The sequence below is a fragment of the Neolamprologus brichardi genome, chromosome 11 (assembly GCF_056152115.1).
Source record: "Neolamprologus brichardi isolate AB-2024 chromosome 11, ASM5615211v1, whole genome shotgun sequence".
NCBI lineage: Eukaryota > Metazoa > Chordata > Actinopteri > Cichliformes > Cichlidae > Neolamprologus > Neolamprologus brichardi.
In genome coordinates this window covers 11,386,202-11,399,528 of record NC_142114.1, presented here as the reverse complement: position 1 = coordinate 11,399,528, position 13,327 = coordinate 11,386,202, and the positions used below count along the sequence as shown (strand labels likewise).

The following is a 13,327-nucleotide window of genomic DNA, read 5'->3' as shown; positions in this document are numbered from 1 at the left end:
TCCTGGCTCTCCTTTGGCATATTTTTCATTTCATGATGCTCTAAATGTTCTCAGTTGCTTAAAGATCTCAACTGCAGGCGGGTCAGTTCAACGCTCAGTTTTTGTACTATGCAGCCATGCTGTTGTAATAGATGCACTATGTGTGTGTGTGTGTGAGGGGGGGGGGGGTTGTTTTGTTTTTTTGCTTAAATATGCAAGGCCTTCGACAAAAAAAGATGTCATCTGGTTGGGAATGCATAGCCTGCACTGATCCAGGCTTTCCAGATGTGCAAGCTGCCAATTCCATAGGCACTGATGTACCCCCATACCATCAGAGATGAAGGCTTTTAAACTGAGCGCTGATAACAAAACAGATGCTCCCTTTCCTCTTTAGTCCAGAGGATGCAGTGTTCGTGTTTTACAAAAAGAATTTCAGATTTTGATTTGTCTGACCACAGGACAGTTTTCTGGCCCAGAGATAATGGTTTCTGGACCATGTTCATATATGATTTCTTTTTTTGCATGATTGAGCTTTAACCTGGATTTTCATTGGCTAAAACAGAAGCTGCATAGGTGCAGCATAGGTGCAGCTTCTGTTTTAATGCTCATATGCACACAAACCCAGAGGGTGAGAAGAGAAAGAAGACAAGAAGGAATGAGAGTCCTGGCTTTGTTTCCTTGTTATGAGGCAAAACTAATGTAGCCTAAGCTAGTGAGACCAATCATAGTGGGTTATCTGGCCCAAGGTAATGTTCAGTCTGCAGACATCAGTGGATGGATATCAGCTGAAAATGTGGTAAAAGTGGCATTAAGCCTTTACATGTTTATTTATTCCTTTTTTGAACTTCTTCATTGTCTTTTGAGACATTTTTACCTGTAAAAATGGGTAATGGGAAAAGTAGCTAATGCAATATGTTAGGTAATTTAACAGCTGCAGCATTTGTATTTAGCAAAAAAAACAATTTTGTGTGTGTTTGCAGGATTCTGGCTTGAAAATACAATGCTGGATTTGTGCAGATATTACAAAAATAAAGTCCGAGTGGATAAAGTAGTATGTATTAAATTTTTTCAAAATACATGCTTATTATTCCACGAAACATGAGTGAGTGCCTGAGTCTCTCTGAATCAGCTAAGTTGGGTGCAATAAATTCATGAAAGTCTGCCAAATTTTACCTTCATACTAAGAAGGTTTTCTCAGTTACAGGTCTTCAGAGAGTACGTAAAAAATGAGTATGCCGCACTGAAGTGAAATGCAGCAATCGAATGATTGAGTCTAATGTTTAGCAAAATGAGAAAGAAGACAGAAAAAGACATGCCAAAAGAAAACATTATTGCGCTGATACTTTACTGAGCCACAGTTTTTAAGTTTAATTATCTATTGTCATGTTTTGCAGAAGTGATGACCCAAAAGCAGGCTGTACATGTAGATGGATGTAAACAAAAAGCAAACCTTTATTTAGGCTGATAGCAAAGTCCAAAAAGTCAACAAAATCCATCAGCTGGCAGACAGCACACAGGGACAACAACAATACAGCACAACAAAGAATAGATGCAAACAGAGGGGTTAAATACAACCACTCAGGGTAGAGTGAAAACCAAAGGCAACACAGCTACAATCAGAGCTGATGAGACAACAGAAGTTAAATTAAACACAAAACACAAAAGATGACCAAAATTAAACGGGAACACTTAACACAGAGATTGAAACTCAAGGAATTACATATAAACAAAACCACAAACAGGAACTAGATTCCGAAACTAAAACCTGATAATAGCAACATAAAGAAACCAAGCAGGAAACATCTGTTATAAGAAAAAGAAAACCCAAAAAAAGCACAAAAACAAGAACCCACAACTAGTTTCAAAGCTCAGGCATAAAAACAACAGAAACAAAAATAAGGATAATAAATATTTAATGGTGTAAAATGGCCACATGCTGGCTCGGGTCCTCTACCAGAGGCCTGGGAGTTTGAGGGTCCTGCGCAGTATCTTAGCTCTTCTTAGGACTGCGCTCTTGTGGACAGATCTCCGATGTTGTTCTTGGGATCTGCTGGAGCCACTTGCCTAGTTTGGGAGTCACTGCACCTAGTGCTCCGATTACCACTGTTACCTTCACCCTCCACATTTTCTCAAGCTCTTCTCTGAGCCCTTGGTATTTCTCAAGCTTCCCGTGTTCCTTCTTCCTGATGTTGCTGTCATTGGGAACTGCTACATCAATCACTACGGCGTCTCCTTCTGTTTGTCTACCATCACTATGTCCGGTTGGTTAGCCACCACCATTTTGTCCGGCTGTATCTGGAAGTCCCACAGAGTTTCTGAAGTTGACAGAGTCTTCATTAATCCCATGCAAACGTACACCTATCTGGAACAACCCTGACATATTACAAAACAATAATATGATAAACTTTTCAGATTGGAATGGTAAAGGAATCAAATATGTAGAACATATACTAGAAGGAACAGAATTTATTTCATTTGACAGACTAGTTACACAATATGGGATCAACAAGAAAAGATTTTTAGAATATCAACAAATTAAATCCATAATAAAAAAGAAATTTAAACCGGGTCAAGTTGAACTACAAACACCACCAAGTGTGGTTCAATTTCTTACTCTTAAAACCCGCAAATTACTATCCAAAATATACAGAATGCTTTCTAAAACAGATGAATCAATATCACTTCCTATTGCAAAATGGGAAGCGGATTTATCAGTTAACTTAGACCAAAACTTCTGGTCTCAGATTTGCTTAAAAACCTTTCATCTAATCAGAAATCCCAGTCTTCAATTAATTCAATACAAAATACTACATAGAGTGCTCTATACAGGTCATCGGATGTTCAAGATGGGCTTTGCATCTACCAACAACTGCTCACACTGCCAAACCAATTCACCGGACAATTATATCCACGCTCTTTGGTTCTGTCCACCAGTTCAGAAGTTTTGGCGCGAGATATGTGAAGACTTATCAAAGTGTCTGAAATGTAACATTCCAACTTCCCCCTTAGTGTGTTTGTTGGGCAGCTTAGATAATGTCACTTCAGAAAAGAATATAGCCCATATGGTTTTCACTGCCCTATGCATAGCCAAGAAAACAGTCCTCATGAACTGGAAAAATAAAAACAATCTTAATTCTAACCAATATAGAAATTATCTATTAGATTACATTAGTCTTGATACAGCCTCTGCCACCACATCAGATCAATCGCTCTGGGCTCCTCTGACCAGCTCCATCACCTAGTGGGGGTGGGGGGTCATATTTTGGTCTCGCCTTCACTGTTGTGATTGGTGTGGGGGTAGGGTCAGGCTCAGGGCGTCAGGGGGTTCCCCGGGAGCATCTTCCTTGGGGGGGCTCAACCCGGGGTAGCGGTCATGGCCAATTAGGGGCTCTGTTGGCTCTTAGGTGACGGTTTCCTCGTGGCTACGTGCAGCAGGGCTAGGGGAGGGTCTGTGCTGATGGACGGGGGTTACTGACCTGGTAGCCTGGCTGCCCCTGGGTGGGTCCGGGATGGGCGTGAGGTTCTGGGGGTGCTCCGGCTCTGGCCTGGGGCCCTGGCCGGGCCTCGGGGGCCTGGGTCCTGGTTGGTGTGTTGCCGGGGTTGTGGGCGGGTGGGTGTATGGGGGCCCAGCCCTGGCGCAGGGTGCCGCCGGTGCGTCGAGCCACCTGGGGGGCTCTTCAACTGGTGGGGTGGGGGGGGTTGTCACATCTTGCAGGAGCTTTCCTCTCTCAGGAACTCTCTCTGCAAGAGGGGGAGATACAGGAGAGGTGGAGGAAGATCTCAGCCTGGGTGTCTATTGTCTTATGTAGTCTGGAAGATGAGTGGATGATGGGGTGGGTGCAGTTTTCTCTGTGGTGGGGTTGGGTGGACTGCCCCGGGCTCTGTGGGGCCGGGCCGGGCGGCGCCGCTGCACTGGGCCCCGGTTCGGATGGGCCTGGGCCCCCCTTCCCTGGCGGGTCGCGGAGTATGGGGGTGCCTACTGGGGTCAGCGGGGGAGCTGGCCCTAGGGAGGGGTCACTTGCCCCTCCCTTCCTTCCCTCCCCATCTCCAGCTGCCTCCCTCTTCCCGCTCCACCACAACCACCCACACATGCAGGGCCTTGGAGTAGGGGTGTGTCACCAGGGTGCAGAGGAGGTAACCCCCCCTCTGTCCCCTTCTGGCTGCCTCTGCCTCAATTTTATCCCACAACTTAGACATTCACATTTCTCACACTCTCATTACACATACATATAGGATCTTGGGGGTGGGCACGCTACACGGAATCCCAATTACCATCAGGGTGTACACCTCACCCCTGGCGTCGTTGCCCACCTCTCAATTTTAAATACACGTAGACATTGAGGGCTAGCAGGAGGGACTATGCGCTTACCTGCTGCTCTCTGGCAGGTAGCTCCATGCCCTCCTGGGTTTTAAATGCACCTTAGAACACACATACATCAACACTACAATGAGCGGGTGGAGGGAGGTTAGGAGTCTTCTCTCACCCTCATTCTCTGCGGCCTGCTGGAGCAGGGGGGCTAGGAGGAGGAGTTGGCCGTCCGACTGGGGTCCGGAATGTGGGGCCTCCCTGCTGCTGCCGAGTCGGGGCAGTCTGCTTCTCCCCACCGCAGGGAAAAGGGTAACACAACCTGGGTCTGGGTGCAGTTCCCCCCTCCAGGGGCAAGGGTACCTAGACCCGGTTCGTAGAGCTTGGGGAGTGTGATTGTGTGTACAGCGTCTCTTTATGTCTGTCTCCAGGTTGGTTGAGTGTGGAGTAAGTGCATATGAGAGCATGAGGGTGGGAATGGATGTTTGTATCTGTGTGTGCCTGTATGTCTGTGTATATATGTCAGGTTGGGTATCAGACGCCACCTCTCTGAGGACATCTCAGGCCCTCCAAGGTTTGGAGGCCTATCTCCCCCCACCACTTCCCCTGCCGGGGGCGGACTCCCTCAGACATCGGTGCGTTGGTGGTTCTTTGTGTCCGGGGATGGGCGTCCAGGTACACACCGGCTCACTCCTTGGCGGCTGCTTATCGGGGCCTGGAGCCTGGGGCTCGCTTGGGCCACTTCGGAGGTGGGGTGCCCCCGGCCTCTCGGCCTGGGGCTCGGTCACTCAGGCACAGCTGGCTGCCGGCGGAGCTCACGGGCACGTCACTGCAACCCCCCCTGGCTTCTGCTCTGTGGCTGCTGAGTGACCCCTCATCTGGGACTCTCCTCAGCTCTTTCTGGGACAGTGGCACGGCTGCCCCTCTGTTGGTCTTCCTTGGTCTCTTGTGTTCTGGGGGCCTCTGGATGTCTGGAGTTTTGATCTCCTCCATACCTGCTTCATGCCCTGGAGGACAGGGCAGTGGCCCCCCACACCCTCTAGCAGATCATTACATGAAGGAACCTTTTAAGAAAACAAGCGCGTCCATGCTCACAGGTGTACACACGGGTGATCACACACACAAACTACACTCTTTTTGGCTCCTACCTCAAAGCACACTGTGCTGTCGATCTTACGTGCTGCACAATAATGTTTAATATTTAGTATTTACTGTCATATTCCCATATATCATTGTGATGTTGTTTATTCTATTACTCTCGTTTTCTTCTGCTTGTTTTCTTTTTTCTTTCTCAACAGGTGATCCAGGTGATCGATATATGTATTTTTTTTTTCTGCTTATTCTGTTGGTTTTTGTTTTTTGCCCTTCTCCCCCGTCCCTCTTCTCAACTGTTTTTCTTTCCCTCTTTCTTTGTCCCTTTTCTTTCCCCCAGTCAAGTCTGTCCCGTATTCAGCAAGTGAAAATAAAATAAAGAATAAAAGGTGAATCAAATGGACCATTACGGCAAAGCTGGGATGGTCAATTTGGTAAAGAAAATCCGTTGGGCATCTTTCTTCGCCTTTAGACAATAATTCTGATGGCAAAAGAGCCAAACGGGACAGGTAAAAAAAAAAAAAAAAAAAAAAAAAAAAAAAGGAAGTCCCACAGGATCTTAGCTTGGTCATTCTCCTCCACCCTTGGGGGCGTCTCCCATTTTGACCTCGGGACTTCCAGGCCGTATTCGGCACAGATGTTTCTGTATACTATGCTGTCCATTTGGATATGGCGTCCCATGTATGCCCTGCCTATATATATATATATATATATATATATATATATATATATATATATATATATATATATATATATATATATATTACACATTTTAGTAATTCCAGTATATATGTATGTGAATTGGGGAGAGAGAGAGGGAGACAGAATTACAAACATTTTTAGTAGTACAGTTTAGTAGTACTTTTGATTATAGGTATATTAAATATCTATGTGTCTTTTGCAGGTGTTTTACTGTGTTTGAATAGATCACTGTAAGCTTTACAACAGTAAACCACTGATGACTGTGTGTGTGTGTGTATGTGTGTGTGTGTGCATGTTTAGACATCTTTGTGAGGACAGAAAACTGGCATGCTACTATACTAGTGGGGACCAGTGGTCACTTATGGGGACAAAATGCTCATTCTCAAAAGATTGAAGGCATTTTTGAGGCTCAAAATGTGGTTTTAGTGTTAGGGTTACAATTAGGTTAGGTTTAGGTTTAGGCTGGGGGTTAGGAATTCACTTTTGATGGTTAGGGTTTGGGTAAGCGGCTAGTGAAAGCATTATGTCAATGATATGTCCTCACTAAGATATTAAAACGAGCTTGTGTGTGTGTGTGTGTGTGTGAGATGGGAATTGGTGGCTGTGTTTGCAGAAGAATGTGCTGGCTCACGTCCTGCTGCAGTGCTCTCAGTCTTTCTTGTCTCTTCTTGTGTATTACCATCCGCTTAGCTTCCGCCCTGACAAATGACAGAAAATGTACAACGGAGATAAAAAAAAGCCGTGATACGGTGGATCAACATCGCAGCTGTGTGTTTATGTACATAAAGAATAAAGAAATAAAGAAAGAGAATGCACTCTTTGGCCGATGTGAACTTTTCAAGTACAATGTTTTTGCAAGTATTTTTGAATTCGAGCTGCCAATGTTCATTAAAGTGTGCCAGTATTAAATATCTCAAATACGAGCATTCCACCCTGCCAAGTAACATGCTTGTTACTTGGCAGGGTGGAAAAGCCTCATTATGGCATCCTAAACTCTATTCAAGCACAGAATACAAATGGTAATAGTAAACTGAATTTATGATTTGGTACAATACATTTTCTATACAGCATTTGAAACTAGGAAAGTAATCAGGGTTTCCTTTGTTAACAATTCATAGTGGAAAAATGTAAAAGATGGTCAGAAAAGAAAGAAAGACAGAAAGAAAGCCTTGAGTTAACCAGTAACCATATATATGGTATGGGCATGTTTGACAGATGGTGTGGTATGCTTTGGATCACAAAACTGTTTCTCTCCTCTATACTTTCCTCTTCCCATCATTCTGACACAAGTTAATCTTGGTTTCTCTTCCTCAAGCCTATCTGTCAGAACAGTTTATTAGAGGTTTTCTGACAAAGTCTAATCTGGCCTTTATGTTCTTGAGTGTAACCAGTGGTTTGCACTTTGTTGTAAATTCTCTGTATTACCATTCATTAAGGTATATCTTGATTGTAGACTTGAACAATGATACTGCTGCCTCCTTGACAGTGTTCTTGACTTGGTTGGGTGTTGTGAAGGTGTTTATCTTAATCATGGAATATCTCACTTATTTTACACTTTAGTTGTCTTTCAGACCTTTTGGTATTGCTGAGTCGGTCGGGTTTTTTTTCTTTCTTCTTTTTATGAAGAATGTTTACCAAATTGTTCTTTTAGCTACTCCATAAGTTTTGCTATCTCTCTGAGAGGTTTATTTTGATATTCCAGTCTCAGGATGGCTCCCTTAACTTGCACTGACTTTTCTTCATAACTTCATATTGAGAGTTCTAGTGAACAGTTACGAAATGGACATCGAACTACTGGAATCAACTTCAGATCTTTTGTCAGCTTAAGTTGCCATGGAATAAGAAGGGAACAGGCCTAATCATGAAACATGTATCAGTTACTTGTCCAATAACCTTTGAGTCTCTACTGGCTCTACATGCAAAAATGTGTGTAATTCTTAAACATTTAATACAGTTCCTTATAAACCTGTGCAATTAAAGCTACAGTCACATCTTGAGTGTTTGATTTAAATCCACTGTATTGGTGTCCAGAAGCAAAATGTCTCAAAAATATGGACCTTACTACACGTGATATATTTAACCTGCAGATAACCTGTTTGACATATTTGGACAAGCAAACACAAATCATTTGAAGACTAAAATATAAGAAGTTGTGTTGTTACATATTAGATGTCATTATAAAATATAGCTATATTCAACTGCTCCTTTACTGACAACAGATTTGTCAGTAAAGGAGATTTCTACACAACATTCCCTTCCTGACAAAACCCCAAAGGGATTTGTGTCCCTTCACAGAAACAAACTTGGAATCTTTCGCTAATTAGGCAAATGTGTAAGCCACTACGTTATGGAGCCACTGTCAAATATTTATTAAGAAATAAATCAATAAGAACAAATCAGAAGCATGAAAGAGAGGAAGTGTATCCCAATATTACCAACACTGTCAGACTGATAATGTTAGAATCAGGTGTTCCTGATTAGGTGCCAATGATTAGAGCCTCCTTGGGGAGAGACAGGTGGAACATGTGTTATTTCAACCTCTCACATCCAGCGTCTGGTGTTCCAATTGTTATCAAAGTGTGGTGAACCATCAAGATCTGAAGAGAAATTGCAGAGACCTGCTTTGACGAATAGGCAGGAGGCCGAGGTGGAGGTGGCAGATCTGAAGATACCAAGGTTTTTGTTAGGAGTAACAAGATTAAGATGAGTACATCAGAAAGACACCTCAGGTCGAGCATTTTAGAGATAAAGTTAGAGCGGCAAAGTTGAGATGGTCTGTACGTGTTTTCAGGAAGGATGTAGTGAAGCAGGACATGTGGGGGCTGGTGTGACATTGGAGGACGCTAGCGATAGGGTGAGGTGGAGAAAGATTATCTGCTGTGACAACCACTCAAGGGAGCAGCCAGAAGAAGCAGAAAAAGTAGAACTTCATCTATAACTGAGAAAGATTCAAATGACTGCCAATTTGAATTTTTTGGGACCGGCTACCCCAGCAGATTCATCACAGGAGCTACCCTGCTAAAAGAAGTCTGCCCATAACTGGCAAATATTGTTGGGAAAATGTATATTTGTATTGTCAGAAAGAGATTATACTAATTTGGCCTCACAATGTTTAATAGTGCACAGCACAGTTTGCCAGTGACTGTAAAGGTAAAGACCAGGGCTTTTGGAATAATGTCCACTGGACAGACAAATCAAAAGTAGTTGTTTGGCCACAACAAAAGTTGACATGTTTGGATCAGACCAAAGGTGGCTTTTGAGGAGAAGAAACTCATATGAACTGTGTGGAAATGTCATGCTTTGGTGTGGTTTTCTTGCACAACTTGGGGTCAGTGATTCAGCCATGAATTCAGCATCATATCAAAGAGCTGAAAGATAATATATGGTTATTTGTGAAAGGTGAACTGGAAGTGGACCTCTCAGCAGGATTATCCTAAACAAGCAATTCCACCAAGACATTGTTAGAAATAAAATAAAAAAAATTTTTATTGAAAAAAAAAAACCCCAGGAAAAATCCCATGGAAATGTTGTGGGATTTGAAACTGGCAGTACATGTAAGAAAGCACTCAAACATCTCGCAACTGAAGGAATTTTGCATGGAAGAAGGGTCAAAATTTTTTAGCAAGCCGCTGTCAAAGATTGGTGGGTAATTGAGCAAAACGCCTACAAGATTTTATTTTATTTTTCTGCTAAAAGGTCGACATACTAGCTTCTGAAGCGAAGGGTGGGCATACTCTTTTCACAGAAGAAAATTGCATCTTTTGATATTTTTCTTTTGATTATCTCCTTATCTGTGGGCACCGTTTCAAAGTGGATCAAATGTTCGCTTGTCCAAATACGTCCAAAAAGCCTGCCGTTTCAGTGGGATGTAATTATTTTTTCAAATGACTGTATAATGAAAATTTAAACATTAAAGAATATCAGGGTCCTCTGGTCATGTTCCAGCTGCATCGTGCGCTGAAGAAGAGGTTCATATTTGTCTTTTATAAGTATACACAACCGGTGTACAACCTCTTCAGTCCACATAGATCTGAGCATAGATGGTGGAGAAAATATTTTGGGGGATAATATTCTATTTAATTAGTATTCATACTGTAAAGTTACACCGTTATGTGGGCGGCTGGATTTGATGGCAGTAGTATATATATAAAATATGTAGTCTATGTTAAATCCAGTACTGTGTCATTTAAAAGCTTGGCACTATAATGCTGTCAGCTGTTTGGCTTCCAGTATACCGCTATTTTAGTGTTATAACGCTCTGAATTCAGACTATATGAACACATGTCCTCATATACTCTGAATTCAGTGAATTTGTACTCAACCATATCATCCCTGAAGATGAATAGATACTGACCTGAGCTGAAAAACTGCCATAAGAGCATCAGTGGGTGATTGCTAGCTATATAAATATAGCTATATAAAAAGACCATCTTAGAGAGGCAGCGTTTCTCAGAGGTAAAGATGGGAAGAGGTTCTTCAGTCTGCAAAACAAATGTGTCTAGAAATTGTGAAACAACTTCAAAATAATGTTACTCAATGTAAAATTGCTAAGACTTTGAATATCTCATTATTTACAGTATATAATATTAACAATAAAATCAGAGAATCATACCACACCATCTGCAAGGGACAAGGCAACCTTGAGCAGTTTTATTTTACACAGTTTAATCATTTTACTTCCTAACGTGATCTAAAATCCCAGAGAATGTATGTAAAAATTATTTTTTAACATTTCTTTAATTTGATTTACATTCATGTATTTGTCCTATACTGTCCTTGCATATTTACTTAAACACATGTCTTTACTTGAAGTTAAACAGTAAAGCAAAGTGATCAAGATTAGTCATGATGAATTAAAATTTCGTATTTTATTAATGTTTAATAAATGTACAACCCCATTTCTGAAAATCAGTAATGAATGTCTGTGTTGTTCTGGTCCTCAGGCAACACTACATTTAAAAACAGGCATGACTGACATGAAAAAACCCTGCATGAGCTCACGAATACTTCCAGAAATAACTGTCTATGAACAGAGTTTGTTGTGCCATCCACAAGTGCAGTTTAAAGCTTTATCATGCTGAGAAGAAGTCATACTTGAACATAATCCAGAAACACTGCTGTCGTCTCTGGACCAAAGCTTATTTAAAATAAAATAAAAACTGTTATGTCAGACAAATCGAAGTATGGAATTCTTTTTGGAAAGCATAGATGCCACATCCTCAGGACTTAAGAGGAATTGGACCATCTGGCTTGTTGTCAGTTCTCAGTTGAAAAGCCAGCATCTCTGGTGGCATGGGGGTACTTTATTGCCTATGGAAAAGGCAGCTTGCACATCTGGAAAGGGAGCATCAGCACTGAAATATATATACAGATAAGTGACATAGAGTCCCATACAAACATCTTTTTATGGAATGCCGCATATATTTCAACCAGAAATGCTCAACTAAATCATGCATCTATTGTATGGCTTCATATTAGAAGAGTCCGGGTACTGAATTGGCCTGTCTGCAGTCCAGATCTTTCATCAGTTGAACACATTTGATGCACAATGAAATGATAAATATGACAAAGGAGACCCAGGACTGTTGAACAACGAGAATGGGACACATTCGTCTCCCAAAGATCCAGCAAAAACAAGACTGTATTATTCAGTAAAAATATACATTAGCGTATTGTTAATTGTCTTTAATTGTGGTATTCAACTACATTCACATTACTTTATATGAAAAAAAGTATTTTTTAACAGAAAGACTTGGGAGAATCTCTCTAACAATACTATACTTGTGGTTCTCTACTGTTATATGTTAGCGTTACTGACAACGCTCTGCATACTGGGTCATGTGTCCAGAGGCAGATTTTAAATTTGTGTTTTACATGCGGTAAAACACATTTCCTAATCAGAGTCTATTAAGGTAAAGCAACTGTAATTATTACTTGTTTCATAGCAGTGCTACACTGGAGAGAGTCGTGCAAGAAAATTAAAATTGGTTTGGAACCAAATGATCTCCTATTAATCCTAATACTTGAGATATATTTATACTTGTGTGGGATGTTTCATTACAGTCACTTCCAGAAAAGGCTAGTGTGATATCAATTAATTTGGCAGTTCAAGAAATTATCAAACAAACTGATAGCGAGAAGATAGTAAAGAGCACTGAGAGAGAGAGTTGTGCATGGGTGAAAACGAGTGGCAGTCGGTGTAACATTAAATGTAGGGAAGGAAAGGTGCAGGCCTTGATGGGCTGATGGCTCTTCTGCAGACAGCGAGCCAAGCTGTTCTGCAGCAATGAGATGCTAATAATATGCTAATGATATGGTAATCTGCCAGTAGAATTCCACCTCAGTGGAGAAAAGGGAGATCTGGGAGGCCTTGCGCCATTGGTTGGGAACCAGGGACGTCCTGAAGTCAGAGTTCAGGACAAGGAAAGAAAGACTACATGCACATGTTTATACATGATATTTGTGTGTGCTTGCAGGTCCCCACAGGAAAGAGTCTGAAACTGACAAGCAGCCCGAAGACAATAAGAGTGACCAGTCCCTCACCTTCAATGACCCTCTCTGGCCCATGCAATGGGAACTGGTGGGTGTATTTATGTGTAAGTGTATGTGTAGTAGTGTGTATTTGTATGTGTTCATTGGTCTTATCTGGAAGCCCCACCCCAACTTTTCTCATCTTCATGTTGAAGGATGTTCCTCTGACAGGCATAAGTCAGGCAGGCTTTCATGTGTGACTGGAGAGTGAGACGGACGATAGAGAGATGGGGGGGATTGTGGAGGAGGAAAGAGCGAGCGAGAGAGGAGGTGAAGGGGGTTGTCCATGTTGAACTGAGACAGATGTCAGGGATTGATGAGGCTCGGAGCAACACTGACACACAACTGGGCTGCAACAACAAGACATGCTCATCCATTCTGCAGAGTCTTGTTCATCCTGTTTGGACGATACTTGTACACTATGTTTGAGAAGACCAAAAGGAGCAAAGTGACAGGATGCTTGGGTATAAAAAGGCATATTTTTTAATAAAATATCTTATTTTTTAATAACGTACAAATTATTTAATAGCTACTAATCTACAGCCTTTTATTATAAAATATTTCAAGTAGTCAAAATTCACAGATTAGCATCTAAATCAGAATTTCAAGTTAATTTTAGAGTTTGCATGATGTCATCCTCTTCCTCCTTATCTCAAGCCTCGTCTCCGAAACTGTATTTTAGCCTCATATCGAAATGTGCATAAATATACTTATTTA

The 13,327-nt window shown here is 41.8% G+C and overlaps 1 protein-coding gene across 1 annotated transcript in view; it reads left to right on the top strand.

Annotated features, from left to right (window-relative positions):
• Positions 1-13,327, top strand: part of LOC102794715 (furin-like protease kpc-1) — a 201,978-nt gene that overhangs the window by 32,928 nt on the left and 155,723 nt on the right. The window contains exon 5 of the mRNA XM_035909559.2: positions 12,556-12,659. Coding sequence (XP_035765452.2) covers positions 12,556-12,659 — 104 coding nt within the window. The remainder of the gene's footprint in view (positions 1-12,555; positions 12,660-13,327) is intronic.